The 18,407-nt window shown below is 40.5% G+C and overlaps 1 protein-coding gene across 1 annotated transcript in view; it reads left to right on the top strand.

Moving 5' to 3' along the window:
- Positions 1 to 18,407, top strand: part of LOC306982273 (arf-GAP with coiled-coil, ANK repeat and PH domain-containing protein 3-like) — a 92,655-nt gene that overhangs the window by 30,348 nt on the left and 43,900 nt on the right. Inside the window, exons 2-5 of the mRNA XM_079582151.1 lie at positions 4,767 to 4,824; positions 10,865 to 10,984; positions 12,573 to 12,626; positions 17,128 to 17,186. Of these exons, the coding sequence (XP_079438277.1) occupies positions 4,767 to 4,824; positions 10,865 to 10,984; positions 12,573 to 12,626; positions 17,128 to 17,186 (291 nt within the window). The remainder of the gene's footprint in view (positions 1 to 4,766; positions 4,825 to 10,864; positions 10,985 to 12,572; positions 12,627 to 17,127; positions 17,187 to 18,407) is intronic.

Below are 18,407 nucleotides of genomic sequence, written 5' to 3'. Positions count from 1 at the left end.
TCAAATGTGTCAGTAATGAAGTAAATTTACTGCTGTACATTTTGAAGATCTGTACTTGAGCAGTATTTTTGTGAGAGTATATATTATTTTCTACTTGATTTCTATAAAAGCTCCCAAGTAAAAAAGATAAAATAAAAATACATTTGCCCATTTGTTTTGTTCATCCTTCAGATCCGTAGGTGGCGCTGTGTGTAGATGCTCTGTCAATTCCACCGGCTCACCGCAAGGAACGGGGTTTGTCCCCATTGTGTTGCCGTACAGAGGGTTTCCTAACACTTCATTCAAACTGATTTGTACTTTATACCTCATATTTGTATGTATTTACAGCAAATACTTCAGCACTGAGCAACTTTTACTTAGTTTGGAGTAATATTTGACCTCCTCTGGCCAAAATACCAAGAGAATGGCACTGAGAGCGTCAATAACCGAGAGCCTAGCACAAGCCTAGCGCCACGTAGCTCTTCAAATATAAGAACTGCATGAATTACACACAAAAAATATCTCCAGAAATCAGCAACACTCTTGGATAACTAGGAAATGAGGCCCTATTTCAAAAATCCTGAAACATCCCTTTAAGCTTTATGCTCTCAGAAACGGAAGTGATGGCTCGTGATTTACAGGCTATTGACTCATTTTGTAATCAGGACAAACTTGCCTGGGTGCCCAAAGATTTGAGTGGGTGCTCGAGCCCCGCAGCACCCACGGGATCGACGCCTAGGTTTCTATGACAACTCCATGAAATGCCTCTCGTGTAGAGATTTGTATCTTGTTGCTGCATGAGGCTGAAATGTAGTAAATGAGAAACATGATGTTTAAACCTCTTATCCCCCATCTTAACCAGTTCCTTTTCCCTCCAGTTCAGTTTTTACTCAAATCTGATCGTAACGTTTTGGTTGCTTGGTGGCATTTTTGTTGCGTTTTTGTAGTTTTTTTGCTTTAACATAACTTTTTTTTCCTTTTTTTGTTGTGTTTTCATCACATTTTCGTCACTTTTTGTCGCTCTGTTGTGGCATTTTTGTTGCTTTTTCATCACTCTTTAGTCATGTTTTTTGTCGCTCTTTAGTCACTTTCTTTTTGCGTTCTCATCCTCGTTTTCGTCGCTATTTTGACACTTTTTTGCTTTTAGATTTGGGTTAAACATGCTCAGTTCAGGTGAGGGTTAAAGGAACAGGCCACCGTTTTTACATACTGAGATATGTTCTTACCTTAGATGAGTTCATTTGTACCTGTCTGATCTTCCCCCGTGCCTTCAGTCACGTAAACACAGCGCAGACGGCGTTAGCATTTAGCCTCTCCCTCTCTCCACTATAGCTCCAAACGAGGTCAAGATACAAGCTACCAAGCTCTTCCATGTTTTCCCTATTTAAATATGTTTACATGAAGTGTTACACGATAAAGTATAGTTACACAAAATTAAACAATGTGGATTTTCTAAGCGGATAAAAGGGGGGACTATATTGTAAGGCGTAATAATACCAGGAGTAATTTGGCATCCACACAGTAAAGTGAAGATTACTGCGCGGATTTCGAACTACTCCTGGTATTATTACGCCTTACAATATAGTTCCCCCTTTTATCCGCTTAGAAAATCCACATTGTTTAATTTTGTGTAATTATACTTTGTAGTGGAACACTTCACGTAACCATATTTAAATAGGGAAAACGTGGAAGAGCTTGGTAGCTTCTATCTTGATTTGTTTTGGAGCTATAGAGGAGAGAGGGAGAGGCTAAATGCTAACGCCGTCGGCGCTGTGTTTACGTGACTGAAGGCACGGGTCAGACAGGTCCTAAAGAACTCGTCAAAGCTAAGGTAAGAACATATCTCAGTATGTAAAAACGGTAGCCTATTCCTTAAAGGCTATAATGGTGAGGTTCGGCCCTGGGTGTTTTGGCAAGGATGGAAATCGGCGCGCCATGATGCAAACTTGCCTACCCCTGTTGTAGAATGTTAAAATCACAAGTCAACTTGTAATATCTGTCAAAATGCCCTTCTGCTCCGTTAGCGTCTCTCGGGCTCACACAGCTGTACATGTGAGTGGACGTGTGAATGGATGCACTACTCTCCTGTCTCGCACATGTGGCAGGGGGCAGCAGTGTCAGTAGTACAGTAGCAGTGAGCCCTTTCTCTCTCTCTCCATTCATTAAACTATTCATGAAACGCCTCGCTCGCCTGTCTGTGTCTGTTTACGTCTCGGGGGCCTGAAATATGTCACAACCGGTTTTCCGTCTTCATTGATTGGACGGGGAGACGGGCCGCACGCTTCGGGAGTGCACCGTGTCGTAAGCGGGGCTGTATAAACAAAGCAGGAGCAGACGAAGACCCGGAATCCTGGGAATGCGGTCCTCGGCCTCAAAGTGACACGTGTCTGAGGGAAGTGCGTGGACTCCAGTTGACTCCAGGTGCCGTGGAAGCTGCTGTTTACATATCTGGGTGTCGGATGCAGTTTCTCAGCCCCGTGTTGCGAGGCTTTACGGGCGGCTCTTCGCATATTTTGTCCCTAGATGAAGACATTTTGGAGGATTCTTGTAAACGCCGGACAAAAATGACCAGCTGTGTGGATTATTTACCGAAAGTGCCCGACGGTTTAGACAAGTCTTTTCACCAGAACAAAGTTAACACGATTGACCTTTGGCAAAAGCCTGCCCCAAGACGGTCAGTGTCCAGTCATGCCTTTCAGAGCCAAAAGAAAATGTCTGCTAACCTTCAAGCCAAGGTAAGACTTGTTGGCCATCAGTCTTGTCATTCATAGGGCCCGAAAGTGATAGAGCCTTCAGAGACAGTCAGAGCTTTAAAATGAGCCCTCCCACAACTCCGTAGGCCTCAGGGGAGCGAAGAAACATCACGGTGAAAATTGGTTTGTACACCTATTTTACATATTTTAGTTTATAAACCTTTGCGTAGAATTTCGGAACCATAAGAGACAGAAAGTTACCTTTTTTGTTTTGGAATCTACTGTCTGTTCAAACAAGCTCCCTCTGAAGTGCCCACTAAACACGAACATACAGCGCCCCCTGCTGTCACAGTTCAACACTGACACATTTAGAAGCTTCATGCACAGGATTATAAACAGTTCTAAAATATCAATGGTGCATACCGGCATCGGCCAATCAAAATACCCCATAATTGTTTTGTTTATTGAAAGGACAGTGAGCAGTTATATTAAAAAGATGCTGCACCAGATTTAGCACTATGCTAATTTCCATCTGTAATCGACCGATATTTCTATATATTTCTATGACTGAAACCTTTACTATAATAATAATAAATGCTTAAAGGAATAGGCCACTGTTTTTACACTGAGATATGTTCTTACCTTAGCTTTGACGAGTTCTTTAGGACCTGTCTGATCTTCACCCGTGCCTTCAGTCACGTAAACACAGCGCAGACGGCGTTAGCATTTAGCCTCTCCCCCTCTCCACTATAGCTCCAAAACAGGTCAAGATAGAAGCTACCAAGCTCTTCCACGTTTTCCCTATTTAAATATGGTTACGTGAAATGTTCCACTACAAAGTAGAATTACACAAAATTAAACAATGTGGATTTTCTAAGCGGATAAAAGGGGGAACTATATTGTAAGGCGTAATAATACCAGGAGTAATTTGGCATCCGCACAGTGAAGTGAAGATTACTGCGCTCGATGTCCTCTCAAAAATTCCAGTCAGGTTCCAGCAAAAGCATAGCATCCCCGCAGCCGCTATGGATGTGTTAAATTCAACCACAATGGCTTCACGCTTCACTTTTCCTTCATCTTTTTAAGGCATTTGGGCTCTGAATTGGGGTGCCACAGGGTTTGATATTAGGGCCCCCTCTATTCACTCGAGTTCTCTGCGAAAAGCTTGTGTTGCTGTCTATCCTGGGCTTCTGCGGTTAAAACTAGTCCTCAATGCTGACGACGGCTAATGTTTCGGTGCCTCAAACTCCCCCCACAGTGTCCACTCTTGAGAGAAATGTCCCAGAGTTTCAAGGTACACATGGACAATCTCGTGAAATGACTTTTTCTTTCAAATTTACAAGGACATACTTGCACCATTGTCCTCCTATATCTGCACTTGAATGAGAAAGAGAAGTGTTGATTCATACTTGTTGCGTTCAATCTATTGTTTGGTGCTATATGTTCCATTCGCATGCGCAGATTCACAGTATTCTCTGCTCCTCGTGCACGGAACGAGATACAAAAGCAGTGAGGTGCGAGACTTGCTGCTATAGTGAGGCCTGTGAATAAAGCAAAGGTTTTCCATTTTGATCCTTCCTGTTCTTCGTGCAGTGAATCAAACAGAGCAGCTTTAACTTCTCGTCTGTTTTTCGTGTGTAAATGTGCCGCACAGTCCCTGCTTTATGTCCCTCCTCCCACTTATTGATTCTTCAGCCACTAATCTTCCTCGGTGACGCCTCCGTCCGTTCCTCTCTAATAAACCAGGGTGTGAATGATCACGTCTTTATAAGCGATCAGTGTAAATAAAGTGGCGGCGCCCGGTTGTAATTTCTGAGTGTTGTTACTGCAGTGTAGAAGCTGGAAAGAATTGATGGTAGAGTCCAGTCAGGAGAACATGGTGATGTCCCTCTCATATTATGTATCTGTTATAAACTAACTACATCAGAAATATCAAAATATCGATCATCATTTCTGACCCTGCTCCCACAGTGCCTCGTTTTATCCCCATTCAGGCCAAATGCCCCTATTTATTAAAGTTATTTGGTCAAATATATGTTTAAATGAAATGATTTGCAAACTCCATATGGCTGATGGTCTGTTTGTGTCTTTCAGGGCTGGGATCGACGATGTGGAGACGGAGGTGGTGGAGATCGAGGCCAAACTCGACAAGGTAAAGGCTTGAACACCGCACACATTTTCTTTGGCAAACCGACGTGTGAATCGCTCGGCTCAAGCATTTGCAATTCACTTCCTGTTCAGCAGATGAGAACGTGCTTTTGTTTTCACACACACACACACACACACACACAACCAGTGGCTTTGATGCTCCTAAAATAAAAAATTGAACGCAGTGAAGCAGATTTTACCCAAAATATATAGGCAGTATTTATTTATTGAAGCATGGTATATGGTCTTTCATTTTTACTTTTGTAAAAGACTCACCATCCATCCATTTTCTTCTGCTTTATCCGGGGCCGGGTCGCGACTCACGTTTGAACAAATCAGCCAAACATGGGGTAGGACAAAGCAGTCAGCTTTTGACTCTTTACATCAGTTTTGCGAGGCATGCTCCGCTCCTGAAGCAAAACATCACTATTGGGATTTGTACAGAGACAAAACAGCAACAGAGGCTCTACTGCATAACTGCATAGTTCCTCACCGCAAGACTGCACTTGGTCAGTCTGCCTTCACATATAAAAGTGCAAAGATATGGAACTCATTACCCACTGAACTTAAAACCTTGACTGAGTTTAAAATGTTCACCTCTCGAGTTAAGTCTAGGCTAAAATCGAAACAGAATTGTACCCATTTGTAAATTTGTAAATAGCACTGAATTTGTGTAAATGATTTATATCGTGTATATAGGTAAGTTTTTAAGATAAAATTGAAAATGTTAATTTAGTGTAGAAAGGCCCAGGGACTGGAGTTGAAAATTAGCACTAGCTATATACTCTTTTTGCATCGCATCAGTATCAAGCTTGTTTTGTACTATGTTGACTTGCAATGTCCCTGTCAAATAAATCAATAAAAAAAAAAAAATGGTGTCACAAAAATTGCTCACTCGCTATTAACTTGCAAAACAGAACCACGTTTGCTCTGTCTCTGCAACATGGACATACGTGTCTTCTTTTATTCATGACAAATGTATAAATCAGGTGTTTAAAGCCCTGAACGCTGTGCTCCAGTCTGTGTTGAGATCCCACATGGACGTGTCGCACCGCACTGCATTGAGCTTATGAACTCCACCTCACGGGAGAGATGCAGTCTTAAATAATAAAATGCACAAATGTTTCCCTCGGGAGCGGAGGAGGAGGAGGAGGAGGAGGAGGAGGAGGAGGAGGAGGAGGAGGAGAGGACTTTGTGGGTCGACTCTTTTACTGTATTTGCTTTTCTTTAAAGTGTTAGTTTGTAAGTTTAAGGGCCCGATCTTGTGTTTCAGACTATAGCGTAACATTTTGTGCTGAGTCGGAGCGCACTTTGAGATCTCTCAGCTCCAGACTTAGCACATTTAAGTGGGAAGTACTGGGGTGGAGACACACCTCTTCCTCCAACCAGATCAACTCTGTGGCCGGGAAGAACAAGGGAGAGGGGTTGTGGCGGAGTGTGTTTTGTTTCGTTATACGGCCAAGCGAGCGCCGATCCGCGCCACAGCGGACGACACGAACATCGTTTATCTCACGGTGGGTTCTGAAAGTTTTTACTTTGACCTGTGAGAGCCCATCGTGCTAAAGGAAGAACACAAGGCTGCACGATGTAAACGAGGAAATGAATGTGAGGCCATCAGAGCGGTCCCCTCCTCTCGCCGCCTCATGCACCAGGCACAAGATCTGGCCTTTTATTTCAAATGTCATAGACTGCATATGATTTACCAGAGGTGGGAGGCTCGAGTCGCAATTTTCGGGACTTGAGACTTACTTGACCAAAGCTGCAAAAAGACTTGACTTGATTTGGGACTTGCTGTTTGTGACTCGAGACTTAACTTGGACTTGAGGCCAATGACTCTCAATGACTCGCTGTGACTTTATAGTTATTATTTATTTGAGTGAAACTGTCGAAAGATCAGGATTTATTTTGTAAAAGCGGTGCATCTATGTTTACATATGGTAATTAGCCACATGCGTGTTCGGTTTCCAGACACAGCGCTTCTAATCAATACAGCGCGAAAAGGCAGGAGGAAATACGACGTGTTTCCTTGGATTCAAAGTTTTCTAAAGACAGTGAAGAGGTGGAGATTTACAGACAGGAAAGCATTTGAAACAATGGGCTGGACCTTGACTCGACCCCATGACCGATAGACTTGGACTTGCTTGGTACTTGGACCTTCACGACTTGGACTTGACTCGAGACTTGCATTTAGTGACTTACTCCCACCTCTGTGATTTACCGCCTGGATCAGAAATTCGACCCAACATAAGTGACATCAAATAAATATATGTTTCTAAAGTCCCTCCTTTTGCTGATTTCCGCAACTAATCACGATCCTCTGCGCCATGACTGTGACCAATGAGACGAGCTTTAGTGTGAACAGGTCCAATCAGGAGAGAAGAGCTTGAAAGTTTGTCCTCGCTCTCCTCATTTGGCAAACTAGGAGGGGCTTTTTTTCTCGTTTGGTTCCAAAACAAATTCCTGAACTAATATTTGGAAGGCTTGGTGTTGCTTGCTGAGTAAAGCCACCACTTTTGCACGCCAATAATAGATCGCTTGAGTTGGCCAAAGAGACATTAAACATTGTGGTGGCTCTTATTTGAACAGGACAATCTCAGAGACATAGATGTTAACTAGCTACACTGCCTGACCAAACCCCCCAAACAAAAACATCTAACTGAAAACACAAAGACTGAGATCAGCTGAACATCCTGACCTCTTCCCTGATGGCACGGGCATGTTTCAAGATGACAGTGGTTCATTTTCACACATAGGGTTGGCCCGTTGAAGCTTTGGAAACTACAAATGTATTTCAAGAACCCACCTGAAGTCCAACTTATTTATAGAAAACGTGTTCAACATCCGCTAGGGCTGCTCGATTATTGAAAAAATAATAATCACGATTATTTTTGTCATAATTGAAATCACGATTATTCAAACGATTATTTGTTGCCTTTAAAAAAAACATTAAAAAAAGACAAAAATCCAGCAAAAAAGTGACAAAAATCCAGCAAAAAAGTGACAAAAATCCAGCAAAAAATGACAAAAATCCAGCAAAAAAGTGACAAAAATCCATTAAAAAAAGACAAAAATCCAGTAAAAAAGTGACAAAAAAAAGACAAAAAAGACAAAAATCCAGCAAAAAAGTGACAAAAATCCAGCAGAAAAAAGACAAAAATCCATCAAAAAAGTGACAAAAATCCATCAAAAAAGTGACAAAAATCCATCAAAAAAATGACAAAAATCCAGCAGAAAAAGACAAAAATCCATCAAAAAAGTGACAAAAATCCATCAAAAAAAGACAAAAATCCATCAAAAAAGTGACAAAACTCTATCAAAAAAAGACAAAAATCCAGCAAAAAAATGACAAAAATCCAGCAAAAAAGTGACAAAAAAAAGACAAAAATCCAGCAAAAAAGTGACAAAAATCCAGCAAAAAAAGACAAAAATCCAGCAGAAAAAAGACAAAAATCCAGCAAAAAAGTGACAAAAATCCATTAAAAAAAAGACAAAAATCCAGCAAAAAAGTGACAAAAATCCAGCAGAAAAAAGACAAAAATCCAGCAAAAAAGTGACAAAAATTCATAAAAAAAAAGACAAAAATACATTAAAAAAGTGACAAAAATCCATAAAAAAAGACAAAAATCCAGCAAAAAAGTGACAAAAATCCATTAAAAAAAAAGACAAAAATACATTAAAAAAGTGACAAAAATCCATAAAAAAAAGACAAAAATCCAGCAAAAAAGTGACAAAAATCCAGCAAAAAAGTGACAAAAATCCTAAAATTTAAAATTTGAAGAAAAAAAAACATTAAAAAATAAAATAAAAAAACATTAAAAAAAAAAATCATAAAAAAAAAAAATTATAATCGATTTTTTGCGATTATGCTAATTTTGTAATCGTTTACTGTTGTAATCGAAATCGTAATCGAATTTCGATTAATTGCACAGCCCTAGCATCCGCAGAGTTTGTCCGTCCCATGTCTGGGATCTGTCCGTAATGAACGAGAGGACAGAGCATAATGTGATCACAGATGCATTACCGGAACAAAACCTTTCCTTCAGACCTCACAAACGTGCAGCTCAGAGATGCCTGTACGCTCGCTCTGGTCGCCTCACGGTGTTTTATTTCTTTCCCGAGCCTTACATTTTCGTTGCCGGGGTCCAAATGTGCCACATACCAGTGTTCACAGCTTCCCACACTGACGCAGAGCGGGCCCTGGGAACCGCCGCTCCAAATGTGATAATTAAAGCTTGGGCTGGTCCCTGCCCTGTGCACCAAACCATAACTGCTCTCACTCAGCGCCGTCGAGGAGCAGACCCGGCCCGCGGGCTGGTCTCGGATAGATCCGTCGAGGAGAGTCCGCTCATGGATTTCTCGTGGACCTGTGGGTTATTTAGAGCAGCACCGATCCAGCTTGTACATTTGTTTACTGGGGGTTTGAGTATCTATCAATATCTGATACCAGGAGACTTTCTTAAAGGGGCTGGATGCAAGTTAGCCATTTTAGGCTCACTACTGCCACGTCAGGCCAAATGTGTAACTGCAGCTTCTACGTTAAGCTCGTGCATGACGGCACTTCGACCCGATTGAACAGGTCTGAGCTCATTCTACACATTAGGACATGGCTGGAACATGTAGGAGGAAAATACTTAATTTAAACATTTTTAAACTCCCTATAGTCCCTTTAAAAGTGTCTGCTGTGAGTGAGAAAGTGAAGGTTCTTCTTTCCTCCATTGTGAGATCAATAAAGTCCTTTATATGATCTACTACTAACTAATGTAAAAACATTAAACCGTGGTCACTGGACTTTTTCACTACACTAAATATCCTTTGGTAAATGACCATTAAGCTGCATTAATATCAATACCTCACAATGTGATCTGATCATTACAGATTACATCTATAAATCAGGTGTATGCGCGAAAACTATATTGTAGGGCTGTGCGAGAACGTGAGACCGGCCTCAACTCTGACAATGTTCAACTCCAGACTGAAAACCGTTCTTTTTACCCGTTCATATGAAAACTGAAAGTATTTTATCTGCACTCCGGCCTTTTACTGTAATTGATTCTCTTTCATGTTGATGTTTTATTGATTTTCTTGTATTTTTTTGCAACTGTGAAGCACTTTGAATTGCTTTACATTTGCAAGCACATTTTTCAGTCCCTCCCCTTCCAAGGAAATTAAAAAAACTTGAAAACATTTGAATTTTACAGATTTCTTTCACTTTAAATAGGCTTATTCTCCCCTGAACAAATCTTAATAACATGTCACAAAGTCAGGCCAATGAACTTGAACCAGGCTCTATCCATTATTTAAATACTGACTCGTAAAATAGAGGAAGTTTTGGCATTTTTTGTTCATTAATGTCTCTAGTTTTATATAAAGAACTGTTATATATATATTCTCTTCTCATGTTCTCATATCAGTGAAAAATCAATAGAGTCTGGGCCGCTCAGGATTTCCGTTGGGCTGGAGCTCCCTCTGCAGGCAGCAGTGGGAATGACACATGAAACAGTTAAAACAAGCTCAAGAAAGGTTATTATGATTATGATTATTACTCCATCAAGGAAGAGAAGCACGTTCATTTTGCAGGATCGCCGAGTCCCAGACTGAAGGTTCTTGTTTTCCAGCTGCGTCCTGGATTCTGAGGATTATTCTAAATATGAACCAGGCTTTGATTTATGTAACTCTCTCGTATTGATATCTCCCTGTGCTCTGTCTGCAGAGATCTTTCACCGGCTCCAGTTATTTCCTCTGCTATTGTTTTTTTATTGTTTGTTTTTGATGTCGTTTTTTTTTTTGGTACAAATTCTGTAACCTTCATTCACACTTTTTTTTATAAATAAGTTTTACATGGTATTTATTTTTGGGCAGGATCCAAAAGTAGATTTTTTTTGGTAACATTTCTTGCTATACTTTTGTGATTTTGCAACTTTTGTGATTTCTGTCCTTCTTTTTGATGCTATTCTTTCTCTGTTTTTTTGTGTGTTTTTTTTGGTCATCTTTCCCTCATGCTTTGGTGATGTCTGTTGCTGACTGTGGGGTTTGTGTGCTTTCAGCTGGTGAAGCTGTGCAGTGGGATGATCGAGGCGGGCCGGGCCTACGTCAGCGCCAACAAGCTGTTCGTGAACGGCATCAAGGACCTGGGGGCGCAGTGCAAGAAGGAGGAGATGATTTCTGTGAGTGCAGCGCTCTGCTTGGGTCGTTCACCATCGATGGAAGGATCAATTAATTCTGTTTATTTGTAAATCTTAAACTACAAATAATTATAGATTATTTTTTTTAATGCAAACTGCAAGCCACTTCCTCAAGCTTCATCTTAAAGTAGCCCACAAAGAACATGAAATACAATGAGACACAACTTACTTTGGTTTGCAACTGTCAATCGACCTCTGTCACATGTTGTATCGGAGGCTCGATGTTTGGAGTGTGGTTCAGGGTTTTCTCTTGAAGAAGCAGCTGCAGCTCATGTCCATAATGTTCTCCAGGGCTTTGCTGCTTTAAGTGCTGTCAGTTCAAAAAGTAGGCAAAAAGTATCGATACTAATTTTCATATGTAAAAAGAAGGTGTGGCAGCAATATTAAAGGAATAGGCCACCGTTTTTACACTGAGATATGTTCTTACCTTAGCTTTGACGAGTTCTTTAGGACCTGTCTGATCTTCACCCGTGCCTTCAGTCACGTAAACACAGCGCAGACGGCGTTAGCATTTAGCCTCTCCCTCTCTCCTCTATAGCTCCAAAACAGGTCAAGATAGAAGCTACCAAGCTCTTCCACGTTTTCCCTATTTAAATATGGTTACGTGAAGTGTTCCACTACAAAGTACAGTGGGGAAAAAAATTATTTGGCCAAAATCCAATAGAATGTCTATGTGAAACTGACCAAATACTTTTTTCCCCACTGTATAATCACACAAAATTAGACAATGTGGATTTTCAAAGTGGATAAAAGGGGGGACTATATTGTAAGGCGTAATAATACCAGGAGTAGTTCGAAATCCGTGCTGTAATCTTCACTTTACTGTGCGGATGCCAAATTACTCCTGGTATTAATACGCCTTACAATATAGTTCCCCCTTTTATCCGCTTAGAAAATCCACATTGTTTAATTTTGTGTAATTATACTTTGTAGTGGAACATTTCACGTAACCATATTTAAATAGGGAAAACGTGGAAGAGCTTGGTAGCTTCTATCTTGACCTGTTTTGGAGCTATAGTGGAGAGAGGGAGAGGCTAAATGCTAACGCCGTCTGCGCTGTGTTTACGTGACTGAAGGCACGGGTGAAGATCAGACAGGTCCTAAAGAACTCGTCAAAGCTAAGGTAAGAACATATCTCAGTATGTAAAAACGGTGGCCTATTCCTTTAACACAAAAGGATTATTTGTTTGTTCTGAGCCAAAACGCTCCACAGCAGCAGAGGATTGAACTGAGCCATATCATTCATAAATGCACGTAGATGCTGGCTAGTGTATATCATATCAAACTATGCAATCACTATGCATATCAAACTAACTCTTTTGATGCTGTTGGTCCAGGGACAGCATTAACGGGAGTGACGTAGATAGATAGATAGATAGATAGATAGATAGATAGATAGATAGATAGATAGATAGATAGATAGATAGATAGATAGATAGATAGATAGATAGATAGATAGATAGATAGATAGATAGATAGATAGATAGATAGATAGATAGATAGATAGATAGATAGATAGATAGATAGGTATTTGCATAACTGTGTAACCCATGCGTTGTCATCGGTGCAGGAGTTCCTGGAGAAATGTGGAGAGAGTCTTCAGGAGATCGTCAACTACAACATGGTGAGAACACAAACCTCACGAACACACAGGGACACCTCACGTGCACGCTCAGGCAGCCGTCACGTGCACGCTCCCGCACAGGAGCTCCTCAGACTGACGGCAGCGGTGTCAGCTGTCTCTGTTTGGACACGCTCAGAGCTCGCTGCATTCTGTGGTTATTCACTCACTTGTCTCACCCGGGGACCTCCTCATGACCTCCTCATGACCTCCTCGTGACCTCTGCCTGACCTCTGTATGACCTCTATGTGACCCTTCTGTGACCGCAATGAAAGCAGAGAGTCCAATCCTGAACACATTTATTTTCTCAAATGTCTAATCCCCTTCCTATGTTATTGAGTTGTTGTATATTTTTAAAACCAATATCAAGTAACAGTGACTAAGTGGTTCTTACTTCAGTTATAAAAAACACAAAAATGGCTGCCGCTCGTTAGCTAGCTTTGTTTTGCTATTTACAGTAGCTCAACATTAGCTCGGCCGTGTCAGGGAATACGACGCTGACACCAAAATATTTTAGGTATATGCTAATAGTTAATTCTACCTCATCCATTGAAAGTGTAGCTCTGCGGGCGGCACGGTGGCACAGCAGTTAGTGCTCGTGCTTCAGTGCTAGTAGGTCCCGGGTTCCATTCCCACCTGACGGGGCCTCTCTGTGCACCATGTGCAATAGGCCAGGGTGAATAAGAGTGTGTGTTTACATGGATGAGTCCCAAATGTGTTCATTAAAGGAACAGGCCACCATTTTTTTTTACATACTGAAATATGTTCTTGCCTGAGCTTAGACGAGTTGATGCGTACCTGTCTGGTCTTTGTGCGTGCCCTCAGTTACGCGAAGCGACCAAAGATGTTGTTAGCATTTGGCCTCTCTCAGTATATTCCTATGGCTCCAAACGGGGGTGAAGTTGGAAGCGACCTCACTCTCCCACGGGCACAAAGACCAGACAGGTACGAATCAACTCGTCTAAGCTCAGGAAAGAACATATCAAAGTAAAAACGGTGGCCTGTTCCTTTAACACGCAATGCCCCGAACCAATGACCCCATAACCAAGCATAGCTTCTTTAAAGGAATAGGCCACCGTTTTTCCAAACTGAGATATGTTCTTACCTGAGCTTAGACGAGTTCATATGTACCCTCAGTCACGTAAACACAGCACAGACGGTGTTAGCATTTAGCCTCTCCCTCTCTCCTCTATGGCTCCAAACCAGGTGAAGATAGAAGCTACCGAGCTCTTCCACGTTTTCCCTATTTAAATATGTTTACATGAAGTGCTAAACGATCCAAGTCTAGTCACACAAAATGAAACAATGTGGATTTTCTTAGCGGATAAAAAGGGGGAACTATATTGTAAGGTGTAATAATACCAGGAGTACTTCGACATCCGCGCAGTAATATCTTCGCTTTACTGTGCGGATGTCGAACTACTCCTGGTATTACTACGCCTTACAATATAGACAGGTACAAATGAACTCGTCTAAGCTAAGGTAAGAACATATCTCAGTGTGTAAAAACGGTGGAATATTCCTTTAACAAACTGCTCCAGACCCCACCCCAGGTTGGTGCAGCAGTTTAGGTCAGGGGTCTGCAACCAAAACAGCCACTTTGGTCAGTTTTAAACCAAAAGAAAGTCTCTTTGAAAGACTCAAAATAGTATTTGACTCAACAACAAAGCAGACACATTTCTAATCAATGAAATGATGATGAATAAATACATTTAAAGTAAAAATGATGAAAAATCTTTGAAACTGTGATCATTGTAAGAATTATAAGTGGATCTGGATGGTCCCTGCCTTCAAAATCTCAACAAATCATTCGTCACAGCCTTGGTTCTGGCGCAGGTTTTTGCCTCACACTGTTATTGCAGCTTGTCACTCATATAAATACTCATTATGGGTTTACTTTTTTCATCGAAGCTAAAAGGAGCTTTAATGGGCTCTTTGAAGGCAGTGGTTGCCGACTTCTGGTTTAGGTTGTGGAAACACCCCCACACCGCCCCGTTCCGCCCCGCTCCTATAAAAGATACCCCGTGTTACTGAGTGTAGGCTGGTTTCAATACCGATCCTAGTTTTGATGCCACGGATTTGATGACTTCACACTGGTCACTGCACAAACACACTCTGACTGTGGAGGCTCTGCAGACCCTAAAGCAGGGGTGTAAAAGTGCGGCCCGGGGGCCAAATGCGGCCCTCAGACCAATTTATGGTGGCCCTCGGCCTCTTGCTGTATCGGTGCACATCACCAGAGATGGACCTTTGTATTTGAAATGTAATAATTCTATTCAATTCAAACCTAACAAGTAGGGCTGCTCGATTATTGAAAAAATAATAATCACGATTATTTTTGTCATAATTGAAATCACGATTATTCAAACGATTATTTGTTGCCTTTAAAAAAATCCATCAAAAAAAGTGACAAAAATCCAGCAAAAAAGTGACAAAAATCCAGCAAAAAGTGACAAAAATCCAGCAAAAAAAGACAAAAATCCAGCAGAAAAAAGACAAAAATCCAGCAGAAAAAAGACAAAAATCCAGCAAAAAAATTACAAAAATCCAGCAGAAAAAAGACAAAAATCCAGCAAAAAAATTACAAAAATCCAGCAGAAAAAGACAAAAATCCATCCAAAAAGTGACAAAAATCCCAAAATTAAAAATTAGAAAAAAAAAAAGTGAAAATAAAAAAAAAAACAAAAAAAAACATTTGAAGAAAAAATTACAAAAAAATTGAAAAAAAAAATTATAATCGATTTTTTGCGATTTTGCTATTTTTGTAATCGTTTACTGTTGTAATCGAAATCGTAATCGAATTTCGATTAATTGCACAGCCCTACTAACAACTAACATTTCGTTGTGAGACAGAGCTGGCATGAAGGTGTTAAGCTTAAATAGAGGTATGGGGCACAATTTAAACCTCTGCTAGTCGAAGGGTTTGCGGCACTAACTACTGATCTACGGCCCTTCACCCCGTGTACACTTCAATATGCGGCCCCCCATGAAAAAAGTTTGGACACCCCTGCCCTAAAGCCTCTAATGACCTCAGTATTTATGTTATCTCTTCCATGCCTTCACTTATTCTTTAGAGCGAAAGCCCATTTATAACAATCTTTTATTGGAGTGTAGAAAACGGGTCACAACTGCTGTAACATCCATCCGCCCCAGACGTAGATCCTCTCCATCTTGTAAGCAAAAAAGTGACAAAAATCCAGCAAAAAGTGACAAAAATCCAGCAAAAAAGTGACAAAAATCCAGCAAAAAAAAGACAAAAATCCATCAAAAAAGTGACAAAAATCCATCAAAAAAAGACAAAAATCCAACAAAAAAGTGACAAAAATCCAGCAAAAAAGTGACAAAAATCCATTAAAAAAAAGACAAAAATCCATCAAAAAAGTGACAAAAATCCATCAAAAAAAAGACAAAAATCCAACAAAAAAGTGACAAAAATCCATCAAAAAGAAAGACAAAAATCCAACAAAAAAGTGACAAAAATCCAGCAAAAAAGTGACAAAATTCCATTAAAAAAAAGACAAAAATCCATCAAAAAAGTGACAAAAATCCCTCAAAAAAAGACAAAAATCCAACAAAAAAGTGACAAAAATCCAGCAAAAAAGTGACAAAAATCCATCAAAAAAGTGACAAAAATCCATCAAAAAAAGACAAAAATCCATCAAAACAGTGACAAAAATCCATCAAAAAAGTGACAAAAATCCATCAAAACAGTGACAAAAATCCATCAAAAAAGTGACAAAAATCCATCAAAACAGTGACAAAAATCCATCCGCCCCAGACGTAGATCCTCTCCATCTTGTAAGCGTGTGGATCGTTTCACACTTCCAGAAGCTCCAGAGAAACAACCACCCCGGAGCCTTTTCGCTTTTCCTTTCATCTAAACTTTCCACTCCGTGACCCGCCGTAACGCTTTTTTTTTAACAAACATGTTTGCGTCGCCAAATTATTCATGACACACTGGCTTTATTGAGTTTATTCACGGTGCAGGAATGTGTTTTTTGCCGCTGCAAGTTCGGACAGAGCCGTCGGGGGAATCAAACCCTGTACTTAAATGTGTTAGTCAAACCTGGCAACCGAACCCTGGTTTCACCTTCAGATTCCAGCTCTTTTTGTGTGTCGTGATTTCGCTTTTTGGGATTTTTCTTTTCCCGTCATTGTCTCCAAAGGTGTAATCCCGGGAGATCTACACGGATTATCGCGTTGTTTCTGATCAAGATTCATCGGCGTCCGCGCGTTTATCTGATGTCGCCCCGTGGGATTATGGGAGTTTAAATCGGACGAGACACATTATAAAGATGTCTGTTTTGTGGAATTATGGCGTGAAAAATGGGGGCAGGAGAAATGACTTTTGTTGAGCCTTTTGTGGTCTGTGTGTGTCTGTGTATGTACAGAAGGGGTAACAGTGCTATCTAGTGGCGGGAAGTGGGCACTGCGTGTTGGGAGAGTTGGTTGAAATGACTTTGTTTTTTTAATTTTCCTCCTCTGTTTGTGTTTTGTCCGACAGATTCTGTTCGACCAGGCTCAGAGGTCCATCAAGCAGCAGCTGCACACGTTTATCAAGGAGTGAGTGCATCACCCAGTACTTTGCTTTACTTAGTACTTCTGTCGTGTATTACTGAACATCTTAACTCACACTTTAGCCCAGCACATTCTCTCCAGTTCAGCTCTACCCAAATCTAAGAGATTACACCCTATAGGCTAATGTACGCCTCATTTGAAAGCTAAGACCCACAAAACTGACCTAAATGGATGTTTTTCCATTGCGTTTTTGTCAGAAAATTAGCTCGGTTCAGGTGGGGGCTAAGATGTTAAGAATGAGACGGCTGTGCAATTAATCCAAATTCGATTACAATTTTGATTATTACACTGAACGATTACAAAATTAGCATAATCGGGAAAAAAATTATAAATTATTATTTTGTTTTTTTTGCATTTTTTCATGGCGCTGGGATTATTTTCCCTTTGCATTTCACGTGCCGTGGCTCATGCTTTTTACCTGACATGTGTGATGATGTCATCAGGCCGCGCTGCTCAGTTTGCTTGCGCAGGTGTGAGGGCTGGCCAGCAGGGGGCAGGTGTGAAACAGAGACCTCTCCTTAATCGAGGCAAACTTGTAATCATTTGTACTTTTATGACTGTTCAGAAAACAGAAAATATTCAGCATAGTTTTTTTTTTATTAATAAATAAATAAAATAAACACTTCTTTTTTAAGGCAACAAACAAAGAAAATCGGGATTATTATTTTTTCAATAATCGAGCAGCCCTAGCTGAAGGTGAATAGCGGAAACGTTTGTTTTGTGATTTCAAACCTTTGTTGTACATCACTGAGATAAATATGAGGGGAAATGTCTTTGCAAGTCATTTTATGTGTAAAAAATGGCTAAATATTTTTAGTGATGAAATCTAAATAATGTACAGAGGCAGGTTTTTGTGGTTTTATTTTCTTGACAAATCACTAACTACTTTCACTATTGCAGTTATTGTGTACACTATTCATAAGTGCAAAAATCTGTAACAAAAAACAATTTTCCCCTGTTTTTTTTGCTGTTCAAAGCTCAAAAAATCAGTAAGGAATTAGATACTTAAAGCGGAAAATTGTGCCTTTTTTATACCCTGACCACGTGACTATAAAACTTTAAAGAGACTAGATGCAAGCTGGTCATTTTATACTCACTACTGCCACCTCAGAACTTACCTGTAACTGCAGGTTCTATTTTCAAGCAGTACTAAGTAACGTGTTTACCTTAATAAATCCTTTCCGTCGTCCCTCAGGGGGTAATACA

This window comes from Gobius niger (genome assembly GCF_951799975.1).
Source record: "Gobius niger genome assembly, chromosome: 24".
NCBI classification, from domain to species: domain Eukaryota; kingdom Metazoa; phylum Chordata; class Actinopteri; order Gobiiformes; family Gobiidae; genus Gobius; species Gobius niger.
This window is presented reverse-complemented; position numbering and strand designations above follow the sequence as displayed.